Source organism: Eschrichtius robustus, chromosome 2 (assembly GCF_028021215.1).
Source record: "Eschrichtius robustus isolate mEscRob2 chromosome 2, mEscRob2.pri, whole genome shotgun sequence".
NCBI classification, from domain to species: Eukaryota; Metazoa; Chordata; class Mammalia; order Artiodactyla; family Eschrichtiidae; genus Eschrichtius; species Eschrichtius robustus.
In genome coordinates, this window is record NC_090825.1 from 160,962,822 (window position 1) to 160,978,376 (window position 15,555).

The 15,555-nt window shown below is 41.3% G+C and overlaps 1 protein-coding gene across 12 annotated transcripts; it reads left to right on the top strand.

Annotated features, from left to right (window-relative positions):
• Nucleotides 1–6,283: 6,283 nt before the first annotated feature.
• On the top strand, nucleotides 6,284–15,455 carry HNRNPH1 (heterogeneous nuclear ribonucleoprotein H1). 12 transcript variants are annotated; one of them, XM_068536525.1, is made up of 14 exons: nucleotides 6,284–6,390; nucleotides 6,876–7,004; nucleotides 8,300–8,455; nucleotides 8,665–8,808; nucleotides 10,292–10,430; nucleotides 11,392–11,570; nucleotides 11,650–11,721; nucleotides 11,777–11,910; nucleotides 12,056–12,191; nucleotides 12,589–12,648; nucleotides 12,741–12,830; nucleotides 13,499–13,591; nucleotides 14,053–14,102; nucleotides 14,701–15,455. In XM_068536525.1, exons 2-13 carry the CDS (start codon nucleotides 6,908–6,910, stop codon nucleotides 14,100–14,102), a joined length of 1,350 nt encoding a protein of 449 aa, XP_068392626.1. In that variant the 5' UTR covers nucleotides 6,284–6,390; nucleotides 6,876–6,907; the 3' UTR covers nucleotides 14,701–15,455. The 12 variants fall into 12 exon arrangements, with proteins under 12 accessions (XP_068392626.1, XP_068392629.1, XP_068392628.1 ...); XM_068536528.1 differs by having other exon boundaries at nucleotides 12,741–12,800; XM_068536527.1 differs by having other exon boundaries at nucleotides 11,798–11,910.
• The last annotated feature ends 100 nt before the right edge of the window (nucleotides 15,456–15,555 follow it).

The window sequence follows — 15,555 nt, forward strand, 5'->3', positions numbered from 1 at the left end:
ACTGTGCACCTTGACCCTTCAGTGGTTTCCTTCTGCAGGTAGAAGCAACCCCTCCCTGCCCATCTGGCCTTGGGGCTGCCACTCCTGCCTTGGAGTCTCCCAGCCTCAAAGCCTCCCCTCTGCCAAATCACTCTCTTCTAACCAGGCCGTGTCACCTGTCAAATCCCAGTTTAAGTGCCACTTTCCAGAAACTTTCTCATCCCCCAAATTACATTAGGGGCTCCTGCACAGCACTTGCCAAAATCTGTAGTCATGGACTGAACTGCATATTTCTTAATTTTTTGTTCATCTCCCCCTCTAGATTGGAAGTTCCTAGGGCAGGGATATTTTCTCCTGTGATCATGCCTCTAGGGCTCATCCCAGAGCATGGCGTAGGAATTGTACTGGAACATTTGTTGGGTGAGTGAATTCATGAATAGAATGCATATGTGAAAGCTAGTAAGCAGTGGGTAAAGGAAGCTTCCAAAAGGAGAATGAAATTGCAAAGACTCAAAAATGTAAGGGGCAACCCACAGAGTGAGAGAAAATATTTGCAAATCATATATCTGATAGGGGATTAATATCCAGAGTATATAAAGAACCCCTAAAACTCAACAACAAAAAAACAAACAACCCAATTCAAATATAGACAAAGGACATGAATAGACATTCTCCAAATGAGATATACAAATGGCCAATAAGCACATGAAAAAAATGCTCAATGTCTCTAATCATTAGGGAAATGCAAATCAAAACCACAGTGAGATACTGCTTCACACTTTTTAGGACAGCTACTGTCAAAAAACAAAAACAAAGCCAGAAAATAGCAAGTGTTGGTGATGATGAGGAAAGACTTGGAAGCCGCGTGAATTGCTGGGAGGAATGTAAAATAGTTAAGGTACATATCTAGGAATGGAATTGCTAAATCATATGGTAATTCTATGTTTAACTTTTTGAAGAACTGCCAAAATGTTTTCCATACAGGCTGAAAGAATGGAAAGCAGGAAATCAAACAGATAGTTGCACACCAAAGTTCAAAGCAGCACTATTTACAATAGCTAAAAGGTGGAACCAACCCATTAATGAATTAATGGGTAAGCAAAACGTATTATATACATACAACAGAATGTTATTCAGCTTTAAAAGGAAGGAAACTGAGGACGTGGATAGACCTTGAAAACATTATGTTAAATAAACCATACACAAAAGGACAATTATTGTATGAGTCCACTTATATCAGGTACTAGAATAGGCAAATTCCTAGAGACAGATAGTAGAATAGAGGTTACCAGGGTCTGGGGGAGCAGGACTGGGGAGTTAAGTGTTTAAATGGTACAGAGTTTCAGTTGGGGAAGATGAAAAAGTTCTAGAGATGGAGAGTGGAAATATTTGCACAACATTGTAAATGTACTTAATACCACTGAACTGTATGCTTAAAAATGGTCAAAATGGGGCTTCCCTGGTGGCGCAGTGGTTAAGAATCTGCCTGCCAATGCCGGGGACACGGGTTTGATCCCTCCTCCAGAAAGATCCCACATGCCGCGGAGCAACTAAGCCCACGTGCCACAACTACTGAACCCACATGTCACAACTACTGAAGCCCGCGCGCCTAGAGCCCATGCTCCTCAACAAGAAAAGCCACTGCAATGAGAAGCCCACGCACCTCAACAAAGAGTAGCCCCCGCTCGACGCAACTAGAGAAAGCCCACGCGCAGCAACGAAGACCCAACAGATCCAAAAATAAATAAATAAAACATTTTATAAGGTAAGTAATGACATTAGTCATCAGTACATTTTGAACACATGGCCGAAGGATTCAACCACAGTGAGTGTCCCAGCTGAAGCTTTGGGAAATCAGGGCCAGTACCTTGAAGGTTCAAAACCAATGGTTCTCACATTCTGCCTAAAGGAGATGCGCTCAGAGAACAGAAGAGGGCGTGTTAGGATCCCCTTTCCAGGCCACCCCAGCAGCTGACCTCACTCCATCAGGAGCGCCAGCCCCTCCCCTCAGCTGCGACGCTGGGCTGGCTGTGGGGACGCCTTTGTTTTTCTATCGCACTTAGGAAAAGTACATATCAGAATTCACACTGAGCGGTTTAAATGGTTTCGGAGCCCTCACCAGGCGTCGGAGGAGCTCTTATTTAAGACAACCATGATTATGTAGCTGAAAGGGCCGAGCCATGCTGCACCGGGTTGGGATGGCTTTGGGACTCTGTACCCAGGTTCTAACCACTGAGCCACCGTCGCTATGCTTCCAGTCTCCAGCTTCAAAGTGGGGTTCCCCGGTCCTCAGCACGATCCAAAGGCAGCTGATGCAGCGGTGCTAGGATGATGGGAGGAAACTCACATTCAAACGTTCTCAATCCTTACTACTCAGAAAATTTTAAAGTTTTATAGCTACAAGTAATGTGTTCAGCATTAAAACAATTTAAAATACAGAGAAGAGTGAGTTCCCTGGCAGTCCAGGGCTTAAGAACCCGCGCTTCCACTGCAGGGCACAGGGGCCCAATCCCTGGCTGGGGAACTAAGATCCCGCGAGTGGTGTATGGCCAAAAAAAAAAAAAAAAAAAAAAAGAAGAAAGAAAAAGAAGAAAGAGAAAATACAGAGAAGAAAAAAAAGTTTTTTTATATATGTATAAGATTATACATATATTTTTTCCATATATGTATTTTTCTTTATGCATGTGTGTAATTATATTTCCAGGAAGTTGAGCCATACTGTATTATTGCTTCATAATAATGCATAATAATTATTGTTTCATTGTTTTTTTTTTTACTCAACAAATATTGTAAACATCTTTCCAAAAATATAATTCTAGTCACCATTTTTAAAAACTGCAAAGTATTGCATTATATAGATCAGTTTTTCTCAACTTTTTTTTCCTATGATTGTCACCCAAAGGAACCTTTTCAGACAATTTTTTTCCTAATTCTCCCCCATGTGAAATGTTAATAGCATAGATATACTGTATATCTTTTTAGGTACTGTGGCTAAAAACCATTGTAATAGCCTAGATGTATTCACTCTTCTCCCCACAATCAAGAACCAATTTTGCCTCTTTGGGAGGCTATATTGACCCCGGTGACAATGCATGATAAAGTTGTACTATAATTTATTCAATACACCAGTAGACATTTAAGTTGCTTTTAAAATTTACCTATTTCACGCTGTGATGAACATTCTTAAAAATTTAAATCTGTGCAAAAGTAGATGTGGAATGTATGGGTCCAAGGTAATGCATATTTTTAAGACCCTGAATATACATTGCCAGTAGCCCTCTAGTGTACCGATTTACAGTCCAATGGGCATGGCACTTCCCTGCATTCTTTCCAGCTGTATTATGACTCTTTTTAGTGGTCATTACTTTTTTTGTGGCAGAGCCACGTGGCTTGTTGGATCTTTGTTCCCTACTTGTGGTGTGCAGGCTTAGCTGCCCTGTGGCATGTGGGACCTTAGTTCCCTGACCAGGGATCAAACCCGCGTCCCCTGCATTGGAAGGCAGATTCTTTACCACTGGACCACCAGGGATGTCCCAAGGTCATCAATTTTAAGACACACCATGTTTTATGTACCACTTATAAAAAAATTCCGCCAATTAAACTAGGACGCGCCACTGGTTCTTAAGGCACATCCCTATTTTGAGAGGTTAAACTGAAAAAAATGTGCTTTATAATTGGTGAAAAAGATAATGAATAAATGTGCTTCATCTCTGTATAGGAAAGGGCTTGCTAAGCTTAAAGACAAACTCAAAGTATCCATGGCTTTGACTTCCCCAAAATGAAAAACCTCTGTATGTCTAAACATTAAAAACAACAACAATTAAAAGGTAATCAGACAGAAAAATGTTTGGGGCAATTATGGCCAAGGTAATAGTCTTAATAAAGACCAAAAAAGCACTGGAGAAAGAAGCTGAACTGACAATTTATATGAGGGAATCAGCATTAATTGTATATAATTTATTCTATTTTACTAATAATCAAACATGCAAATTAGAGATATGGTTTTTCTCAGTATTAAATTAGCAAAGATTAGAGGAAAGGAAAATTTCAATGCCAGCAAAACAAAGGGATACGGAGCCCTCACCTGCTGCTGAGAGTGTTGTCAAGTGCGATAACCTTTTACTATAAGTAGCCCTAAAAATATTCAGATTCTTTCATTTAATAATTTTACTCCTAGAAATCTATCCTGAGGAAATGATCTAATATTTCTATGATGATTATACATTACATCTACTTATTATGGAAGAAAATCCTAGAAAACTTTAGGAAAAATAAACATCTTAGGTACTTCCCTGGCGGTCCAGTGGTTAGGACTCTGCACTTTCACTGCTGAGGGCACGGGTTCGATCCCTGGTCGGGGAACTAAGATCCCGCGAGCCAGGCTGCCAAAAAACAAACAAATCTTAGAAGTGTAGCCGTGTTGTTAAAAGGCGAAAACATGATATACTGTGTATCTTTTTAGGGTTTTTTTTGGCCGCGCAGCTTGCGGGATCTTAGTTCCAGGACCAGGGATTCAACCCAGGCGACGGCAGCGAAAGCGCCAAGTCCTAACCACTGGACTACAAGGGAATTCCCGAAAACATGATTTTATAATGCACTACCAAGGGGATCAGGGTTTTTCCCTCATCTAATCAGAAACTAGTGTTCTTAGGTCTTTTTTTTTTTTTTTTTGCCCTTGCCCTGCGGTTTCCGGAATCCTAGTTCCCTGAACAGGGATGGAACCCAGGCCCTCGGCGTGGCATCCCAACCACTGGACCGCCAGGGAACTCCCTTCTTAAGTCATTTAATTAGACCAGAGCTCTCAAATGCTGTAACCTATTAAGAAACGTTGAGAGATATCCTAGTGATGTCCTGGAGAGATAGCACCCAAGAGCAAAAACTGTTCTTGCTTTTGAATCACTCAGAGATAGACCTTCAATCTGGAAGACTTGGGAATCCCACATCTTGGTGACTTCAGCCGAAATGCCCTCTATTTCCTCTAGCTCTTTTTGCAATTGAGAGCAAGGAGCATCATTCACCATGCTTGTCCCGTCTGAGTCCCCTTCACAACCAGCAACAGAGTTTTCCTTTTCAAACAGGTCCTATTGTGCCCTGCTGAAGACCTGCCAAAGCCTTCTCGTGTGCTTGGAGTTATCACCCTTGCCAAGGCCTAAATGGCCTTTCAGCATCGGGCCTCGCCTACCTCTGGGATCTTATCTTGGATCATCTTCTCCCTGTTCCATTGATGTCCTCTCCAGTTTTCTCAAACCTGTTGAAACCGGATACGACCTCTAGACCATTGTAGGGGCGAAAACGTGCTTTACTTGCATCTTCCCGTGGTGGCACTCAGAGAGGCCTTCGCTGTGGTACCCCTGTGTTTATTGCATGTGTTCACCAGGGCGAGGTGGGGAGGACAGCCGGCATCACACAAGGGGAGGACTGGAAGGCTACGGGAATGGTCCCAGTTTCCGCAGTGCTGCTGGAAATCACGAACATCACTAGTCTCGGTCCATATGCGCACATGGGGTGACCCTGGAGTCTTGCCGAACTGAACGCCTCCACCTGGGGAATGGACATAACGGTATCTACTTAGCTTTGGGAGAATTAAGGGGGAACCTGCTCGGGAGAGCGAAGTCCGTCGTGCACCGGCGGCTCACCCTGCGCTCACGAGGCGCGACGGGACGCGCAGCCGGCGCCCCCCTCTCGTGCGAGCACCCAGCCGGCCGACCCCGGGGCGAGGCAGCGGGGGTCGCAGGGTGGGAGTTCGTTAGGGCAAAAGCGGGGTACGGGACTGGGGTCCGGGCCCCAGGCCCAACGGCGGCAGGTAAGGGGCAGTGGCGGCACGAAGGATTTGGACATGCTCCCGGCGCCGCGGGGGTGGCTTCGGGTGCAGGAAGTATGCAGTCCCGCAGCCCCCAGTTTGTCATGGGATGGCTCTAGGGAGAAAAGGAGTATAGGCGGCGCGAGGGAGGGGAGCTCTTGTACTTTCAGGTCAGCTAGGACTGCGGATAATAGGCTAGGGACACCTCATCACAACCCAGAGCCCGGTACGGTTCCTGTAAGGAACTAATTGCCGCCATACCCCTCCCCCTTCTGGCGGGTAAGTCGAGCGAACGGTTTGAAGGAAGACGCATGCGCGTGGAACTCAAACCGCTAAGGCTCGAATAATCGCGGTAAGGCGCAGGCGCAAAAAAGCACGGCGGGTTTAAGGAGGTGGGCGGGGCTGACCCAAATACGCATGCGTCTAATAATTTACTGGCGGGAGGTGGGCCGGCTCATAATATTACGCATGCGCCCGAGCTCTGTGTGACGCAAGGGGGCGGTGCGGGCACCTAGCTGCGCGTGCGCAGAGCTTGTTCAAAGGGCCTTATTTAGGTTGCGCAGGCGCCTGCTAGCCATTTCTTCGCAGCCGCGCCGAAGTTGTGTTTGCAGGTGAGTGTTTGGTGTTCCGTATTTACCACCTAGCGGCCCCCGGCGATGCCAGTTTTGCGAGGATTGCTTGTCCCAAGGTCTCTGTAGAGGCTGCGGGGGCTTTAGCAAGGTGCGGGCTGCCGTTAGACACCAGGAATGGTTCGCCGAGTCGTGGCAGGGCCGCTGAGGCCTGCAGGCCGCGCCGACTCTATTGTGTGAGATGTCTGAGGAGGCGGAGCGGAAGCGGTCGCCGCCATTTCCTTGCCTCCACGCTGGCGCTAGGCCGGGTGCCCCCTCGGCTTGGGGCACTGGTACCTGGTGCGCAGAGCGGCTTCGGGGACCCGGCCGCTGGCCAACTGGGCGTTCGGTGTTGGAGTCGTCTGGGTCGGAACGTCCGCACGGGCTCGACCTATACGGAGGCGCCGCGGGCCGGCAGGGCGTTTCGAGATTGGAGGGCTGATTAATTTTAATATTTCTTAGGTCTGATCCTCATCTTCGTCTTGCAGGCTGTTTCTACGCCAGGACCCCGTAAGAGACGATGATGTTGGGCACCGAAGGCGGGGAGGGATTCGTGGTGAAGGTCCGGGGCTTGCCTTGGTCTTGCTCGGCCGACGAAGTGCAGCGGTTTTTTTCTGGTGAGTCTGAAGCGGAGGCGGGAGTTCAGCCCGGGCTTCAGGGCGGGCGGGGAGGCGGCGGCGGCGGCGGCGGCGGCGGGGTGGGGGGTGCCGAGCCCAGGGCGCCCCCTGGTGGGGCGCGGGCGGCTGCGGTTCCCGCTGTCCTGCTCGCGCCCGGCCGACCGCTGTTACGCAATGGAAATTGCGAAAGCCCCGCCCGCCCGGCCCTCTTGGGGGAATGCGGCCCCTCTGGCGGATTTTTTTTTTTTTTTACTTTAAGTACTAGTCAGTCTGTGGATGTCTTTTAGAAAGGATAAATGGGGAAAGATGGGATTTCCCCTTCAATCTTGATAACTTTGCCCAGCAGCTGAACAAATATAACACCTCTCCAGTTTTGGCGTTTATTTGAAAAGGGGCATTCTACTTTGGAAAGATAAAATGTCATTTCTTAATTTCAGACAATTTCCCTCATCAAGATTTTGTAACTGAAGAGCTATTTCTCATAGTTCTTGATCTGGCTCACTTTACAGTTGAGGACACTGAAGCCCAGGAAAGTTTTCTTGCCTATGTAGTTTTTTCCCCAGTATGTAGGTTTCCTGAATAATGTCTGCCAAATGTCCTTGTTCTCATTATTAGTGTAAGATTAGATTGAAAGATACATTTGGGAGAAATTTACAGGTTTTGGAAGGATATTTGTAGTATTGACTTACTATCTGAATTTAGCGTGTGTAACGGAAAACGACCTGTAAAACAAGAACCAAGTACACTGGAAGCCACCTTGCAGTGGGCAAGACTGGGTTTGGCTTCAGCTGTGCAACTTGGAGCATTTTAGCTTGGTAACATTGATCCCCTTTCAGGTGAGTATTGGCCCTGCAATTCGGATTCGAGCAAGAAATTGTAATGTTGCTGCTAGTAAGGTAAAACTGTCAGATACCCGAAATCAAAACTCCAAACTACATTTATTCAGAAAATGCCATAAAATCACAAGGTCCAGACTTAAAAGTTTACTGAGGAGTTATAAAAAGGATGATTAATGGACACTTGAATAGTGAGGACTTGGAGATAACTTCATTAAGAAAGTGCTTTGAATACTGAATTTTCTTGATGGATTGGGAATATAGCTAGGGAATAAGAAAGTTTGGTCATGAGAGGAAAACTGCTTAATTACTGAAAGAGACACCCTAGGAGTTAGTAATACCTTGCTCATTTTAGGCTTTGCAAATGTCTGCTTTGTAGTGGGGGTGTGTATAGGCATTTCATCACCCAGAGGTGGTTTTTAGTTTTAAATTCTGTATTAACGGTTGTTTTCTTTCCAGACTGCAAAATTCAAAATGGGGCTCAAGGTATTCGTTTCATCTACACCAGAGAAGGCAGACCGAGTGGCGAGGCTTTTGTTGAACTTGAATCAGAAGATGAAGTCAAATTGGCCCTGAAAAAAGACAGAGAAACTATGGGACACAGATATGTTGAAGGTTTGATTTACATTGCCCTAGTAACAGTAAATAAAACATTAAACAAATAGAAATCTATCTTACCCCTTCTGAATTTTAGGTATTTGACCGCATGGAAATGGTCATCTAAGAGTTTATGGCAGCTCTACCTAGATTATCTAAAGACCCAGGAAGTCTGAACTTGGTTTTCTAACTTTCCAAAGTTGACTAATTCTAAGCACCTCTTTCAGTATTCAAGTCAAACAACGTTGAAATGGATTGGGTGTTGAAGCATACTGGTCCAAATAGTCCTGACACGGCCAATGATGGCTTTGTACGGCTTAGAGGACTCCCCTTTGGATGTAGCAAGGAAGAAATTGTTCAGTTCTTCTCAGGTATGTAGTCCTGTTTGTTGCTGAGCAGTGAGTTCTGGCTAGCCTCTGGCAACATGTGATTGAATAGACCTTAAGTTGAGTAGCTTAGATATTTAAACAGGTTGTGAGTATATGCAGATGAATTAATGTTTTCTTCTTCCTGGAGACCTTCAAATAATTTAAGCCCATCTTAAAGGTGGATTAATTAAGTACTTCCAAAATGCTAACTGCCTATATTTAGTATTGTAGTTCAGAGTAGATCTTTGAGGATTGTCCTCAACAACTTAACTACTTTCCTCACATTGCTGTACAGCTCAGTACTTCAAGTTAAAGGTAAGATCCCTTAACATTAGATTAGTATGTTAGGTTGTTGTAATTTATGGCAAGTGTCTATGTTGTAAGAGACACTGGGTCATGGGACCAGAAATTCTCTAATCATCTCATTCTGTTTATACAAAAAAAAACTTACGGAAACAATTGGTTTAGCCAGGGAATTAAACTTACTGAAAGTCAATCTAATATAAGTGTAGGTTGAATGTAGTCTTAGTATCTGAAGTACAGAAAGTGTTTTGAAATTGTTTTGGGCCTAAAGTATTTGAATGTTTAGCAGAATGTTAGAGCATATATTTTAAATACTGTTGCTTAATATTCATGTTGTGATAAACTGGAATTAACAAGAAATCCTTTCATGGTTTAGTGTAGTATGTGTTAAAATCTTGACTTAACTAGATGCATATCAAGTCCTAATATTTTGCCAGAATTTTTGCAATCAAGTCTGTTTTTATTGTTTTTGTCTAAATTGGTGAGAATTGAATGCTATCTGTCAACATCGTTAAATATGAACATAATTTCATATCTTCTAGGAAAGTGCTTTAAGTCCTTTTTGTAAGCTTGGGAATGTTTCCACGGAAAGGATTTTTCATAGACGGAATTTCCAGAAGTGAATCTTACTACTATTAGAGCATAAGAGTGCATGATTGTGCTGTGTTAGATCAGTTGTTTGTTGAAAGCTTAGATTGTATGTTTGTCAATTATATGACTAAACAATGTTTCAATTTGTATATTAAATGTTTAAATATGTAATTTCTTAAAACTGAAGTTCCACTAACTTTAAAACATTGCAATATGAAATGAGGTAAAAGGTGTATCTTGAATTTAGTAAAACTGTTGTCTTTAATGCTTGAAAATTTGTTAAATTCTTGTATAATTTTCAACATTAAGTTGCATAGATAAATAAGTGTTCTTAATTGTTGAATTCTTAATGCATCCTGTGTTCAGCAAGTTTTTTCTTACCATGTCATGGGGTGTGTTAAGAATTGAGTTAATAGTTTGTTATAATGGAACTTCATATTACTGCAATGAATATTTAAAGAGTACTTGTTGAAAGCATACCGTTCACCTAAAGTTAAAATTCTGGTGTATTTAAAGCTATAAGAAGAATCATTTCTGGGCTTGTGATGTTAATATTGCCCCCCTACTGGGGTTATTTGTCCTTGGGTTGAAGGGTTGGAAATCGTGCCAAATGGGATAACATTGCCGGTGGACTTCCAGGGGAGGAGTACGGGGGAGGCCTTCGTGCAGTTTGCTTCACAGGAAATAGCTGAAAAGGCTCTAAAGAAACACAAGGAAAGAATAGGGCACAGGTGGGGATGGATGGTTGGTTGGATTTGTCACTTTTCTTATGGTAAACAATTAAATCCATATTCTCTCTGCTTAGAATCAAGGAAGAAAATCTGATTCCTACCTAGTCCCAATTATTTGATGTTTTGCCACAGTTTTCAAACTTTTCCTATGTCAAAGTCCCATAGTGCTTTCAGATTAAATTTTAGGTTTTGAAATTGTCCCCAGTTAATTTGGTCTGCTTTACAATTTTGTAGGATTCCTCGTTAACCCCAGTCGCTGGAGTTGAGAGACTATGGTTTTAAAAATGTTAATGCAAACCTGGCTTTAGCTGTAATAATTCCACCTAGTAAATTAATATTACCATAAGAAAATGTGATACTTTCTGATCTTGTTTTTAAAGTTGAAATGCAACAAACTTTCTTGCTGTATAAATGTTTTCTGCATATGTATTAATAAGCATAGCTTTCAAGAAATTGTCACAAAAGGTTTTATTCTCTTTGCTTGTGACTATTTTTCATTGAAGCATGCGCTTACCTATGCTGATTCCTACTAAAAGCATAGGCTGGGGTATTTATTGGCAGAAGGAAATGTGTAGTGTGGGCTAGACTGTTGGTGGAGACTGGCTTTTTAGCTCACTTGCTATACATGATGCCAATGGATTTATTATTAAGACATGAAATGTTGAAAGTTGAGTGGAATTCTTTCCCTCCTAAGACATTTATTTACAGTACTCCTCTCTACCCCTAAGGTTGGGCTCTGCCTCAGAGGAGTGAATTTTTTTTCTATAAAGTTTACATTAAATCTTAAAATTGAGTGAATTTCTGGTCATTGCCTATACAAATATAAGAAATCTGGCTTTAAATATTAGTCAGTTTCATGGCTATGACTACATTGTTTTCTTGTGTAACTGAATACCTGTATGAAATGAACTAATGTTTTCTCTCCCTTCCCCACTCCCTTTCCTCATGAACAATGCTTTAGGTATATCGAAATCTTTAAGAGCAGTCGAGCTGAAGTTAGAACTCACTATGATCCACCACGAAAACTTATGGCCATGCAGCGGCCAGGTCCCTATGACAGACCTGGGGCTGGCAGAGGGTATAACAGCATTGGAAGAGGAGCTGGCTTTGAAAGGATGAGGCGTGGTGCTTATGGTGGAGGTATGTGTATTGCGCAGGTGTCACGAGGTCTGTTCTTTATGTGACTTTTCATTTAGTGATTGTACTTCTTGCCTTTCAGGTTATGGAGGCTATGATGATTATAATGGCTATAATGATGGCTATGGATTTGGGTCAGATAGATTTGGAAGAGGTAAGGTAAGAATTGAATTTCTCATCTGAGGGATACTTAACTCTTGTTCATCTAGACCTCAATTATTGTTTTTCAGGAATGTCAGATCACAGATACGGGGATGGTGGCTCTACTTTCCAGAGCACGACAGGACACTGTGTACACATGCGGGGATTACCTTACAGAGCTACTGAGAACGACATTTATAATGTAAGTGTAGATTAAATTCGTAAGTTGTATATTTCAGTATAACAGTAAAAACATGGTTCTTATTCTACTTAAGTGAAGCAGCATGTTAAAATTCTGTTTTCTGTAACAGTATTTGACTTGATTCTCTGAAATACCTTACATTTAGTTTTTTTCACCACTCAACCCTGTGAGAGTACATATTGAAATTGGTCCCGATGGCAGAGTAACTGGCGAAGCAGACGTCGAGTTTGCAACTCATGAAGATGCTGTGGCAGCTATGTCAAAAGACAAAGCAAATATGCGTAAGTGTGATTTAAGGATCTTCAGGTCTCTTTATAGGTAGTTGTGTGACTAATGATTATGATAAAGGAATAGTAAGGATGAGAAAAATCTGTAATTCAATAATAGGGTTCTATGGGATGTTTAAAAAGTGCGTGGATTTTGAAAGTTAGTATGATTAAAAAGAATTTGTGATAACACTGACTAAGGTATATGCTTAATTGACAAACTTAAAGCAATTTAGATGAATGTTTAAGATTGCTTTTTGAAACTTGCATGAAGTAAATCAGCTGAAAGAAGCAGCTAGAATTTTTTTTTACTAAAAGTATTTATAGTTCACAGATCTACTTAAAAGAACTAAAAGTGCTTATCCTTTTATTTCACCAACAAACATTTTCAACTTTTTTTTTCTCATTTCAGAACACAGATATGTAGAACTCTTCTTGAATTCTACAGCAGGAGCAAGCGGTGGTGCTTACGGTAGCCAAATGCTAGGAGGCATGGGTTTGTGTAAATATCACTTTAGTGTCTTTTTTTTAAGCTAACCTTGTATGCCTTTTCTCTCATTTCAGAACACAGATATGTAGAACTCTTCTTGAATTCTACAGCAGGAGCAAGCGGTGGTGCTTATGGTAGCCAAATGATGGGAGGCATGGGCTTGTGTAAATATCGTTAGTTTTTTTAAAAACCAAAACATTTATATCTATATAAGTCAATTATATAAGTTAAGTTAATTTATATATAAGGAGTTTAGCATAATTTAGGCAAAGAAAAGTTTTGATTTGAATAGTACGTGTGCCTTAAATCCTTGTGAGTTAAATAAAACTGTTAGATAACAAATTAGTTTGAAGTACTTTTGGGGGAGGGGACTACAGAAAGAAACTAGTTGAATTGTATATGAAGTATAAATCTAAAAGTAATATTTAGCAAAAAGCACAGGATCAAAATAAATTTTGGGGCATAATCAGGTGTTTAGTGATACCTGTGTATTGACCTACCCTTAATATATCAAATTATGGGGGAAAATCCCACTAAATCCAGTTAAGCATTTTCATAAGGTCTTGTCAAAATGCCTCTACTTAACGGAAACGTGGATTCAGTACTGCTGATGTGTATGCTGTTGGCCTTGTGGTTTATAACCGTTTGACTAGCTCAAATGATGGATAGAAAGGTAGTCTGGTCATAGACAATAGGCAGAAGGAGGCACAGAGGGTTATATATAGTGATGTAAGATCAAGACTGGAATAATAGATTTAGAATTACAAGCCCGGTACCACCAGGTACCACATTACATACGGAACAAGGTTCTAATGTTCTCTTAACTTAACAGCAAACCAGTCCAGTTATGGCGGCCCAGCCAGCCAGCAGCTGAGTGGTGGTTATGGAGGCGGCTATGGCGGCCAGAGCAGCATGAGTGGATATGGTAAGTGTGTTTTTTTATATACTTGAATAAGTTTCAGGCAGGTTTCTTTAGTTGGGAATATTCAGGCTCCTTTATGGTGAAATTGGGTTATTAAATGTATGCTCTTGATCCTAATATAACTGTTCAAATAGCTTAACTTTCAGAATCAATCATTGGGAGGGGGAAGTATTGTATGAATTCAAAATAGTCATTATTGCAACTTTGAATAATGTCGAGCCAGAAAACATCTGCCTCCATTTGTTAAAACATTAAATAAAATTGTTCACTTTTTCTGTTTTTTTGTTAGCAATAAATCCATTTTAGATGGAGGGAGAATTTTAAATAATAGAATGGTGGTTGGGTTTAGGACCGTATTTACTAGTCAGTTAACCTAGGATTGATTTTATTAATTAATTTTTTCAATTGGTCTAAAGAATGGTGATTTTGGTATTATAGTCTTACCCTACAAAATCCTTTTGCAGACCAAGTTTTACAGGAAAACTCCAGTGATTTTCAATCAAACATTGCATAGGTAAATATTTTCTCAAAAAGTATAATTTAAAATTCCCAATAGCAAATACTGATATGTTGTAGTAACACTTTCTATAGCAGTCAATGGCTCTGATTTAACTCCATGGAGGCTGCCATTTTGGGCACAGTGAGTTGCCTTTAGTCCAACTTCGTCGTCTCACTTCCTGCCCGCCATGAATAGGAAAAGCAAGAGATTGCCCCTGTGCTCCCTATTCATACATGCCATTCGATGGACACATTGTGAATGTTTATGGTAAATTTTTTTTTTTAAAATGCTTTGTTTAGCTTTAAAAACAACATGAAGTAATTTTGCAATTTTTGAAAAACACTAGTTTTCCTTTAAACTTAATTTTCCACGTTGATCCTGAAGCATCCAATTAAATGGTAGCACAAGAGTCTGGCAAGTTGGTACTGCAGAGAAAAGGGGTTAATTGAGATTTGTTTGGCGTCGGGAGTCCCTTTTCCCAAACATGCTTCTCGCCACTTGGACAGCAGCCATTTGTACTCGTATACTTTTTAAACTTTTTCTTGGAATGCTATATTTTAGTTGACTGATAATCTGATACTTATCCTGACTTGTCAAATTGATCTCTTTGCAGGCAGCCAAGGAGCAGTGAACAGCAGCTACTACAATAGTGGAAGCCGAGCATCTATGGGAGTGAACGGAATGGGAGGGATGTCTAGCATGTCCAGTATGAGTGGTGGATGGGGAATGTAATTGATCCTGATCACTGACTCTTGGTCAACATTTTTTAAGAGAAAAACAAAACTTAAGTTTTAACAGTTTTGCAATACAAGCTTGTGATTTATGCTTACTCTAAGTGGAAATCAGGATTGTTTTAAAGACTTAAGGTTCAGTATTTTTGAACACAAACATTCATTTAGGATGTAACTAGGTTGAGTAATCTATTACTGTTAAATAATTTTCAGCTTTTCTCACGTTAGTTATATTGTAGGATGTACTTAAGCAGTAGGTGTATTTAGGTTAAAGCAGTTGAATTATGTTAAATGTTGCTTACACCACATTACATTGAACACTGTTGGATGCATTGTTGAAAGACATGCTTTTTTGTAAAACTCAATATAGCTGTGTCTGCAATTAAAAGTGAAACATTTGGCATGTTTGTTAATTCTAGTTTCATTTAATAACCTCTATGGCACGTAAGTTTAAGCTTTTTTTTAAGTTAATGGGGAAAATTTGAGACGCAATACCAGTACTTCAGGATTTTGGTCTTGGTGTTCATATGAAATTCTGAGGCCTTGATTTAAATCTTTTCATTGTATTGTGATTTTCCTTTTAGGTGTATTGCGCTAAGTGAAACTTGTTGAATAAATCTTCCTTTTAAAAACTGCACTTTGTCTTGTCTGTGCTTCAGTGTCATGTGGACTGTTTCTTGGTGATCTATTCCTGCCTGGGGCGTAGGTGAACAGTGGCCCACGTCTCTGGCTGTGGC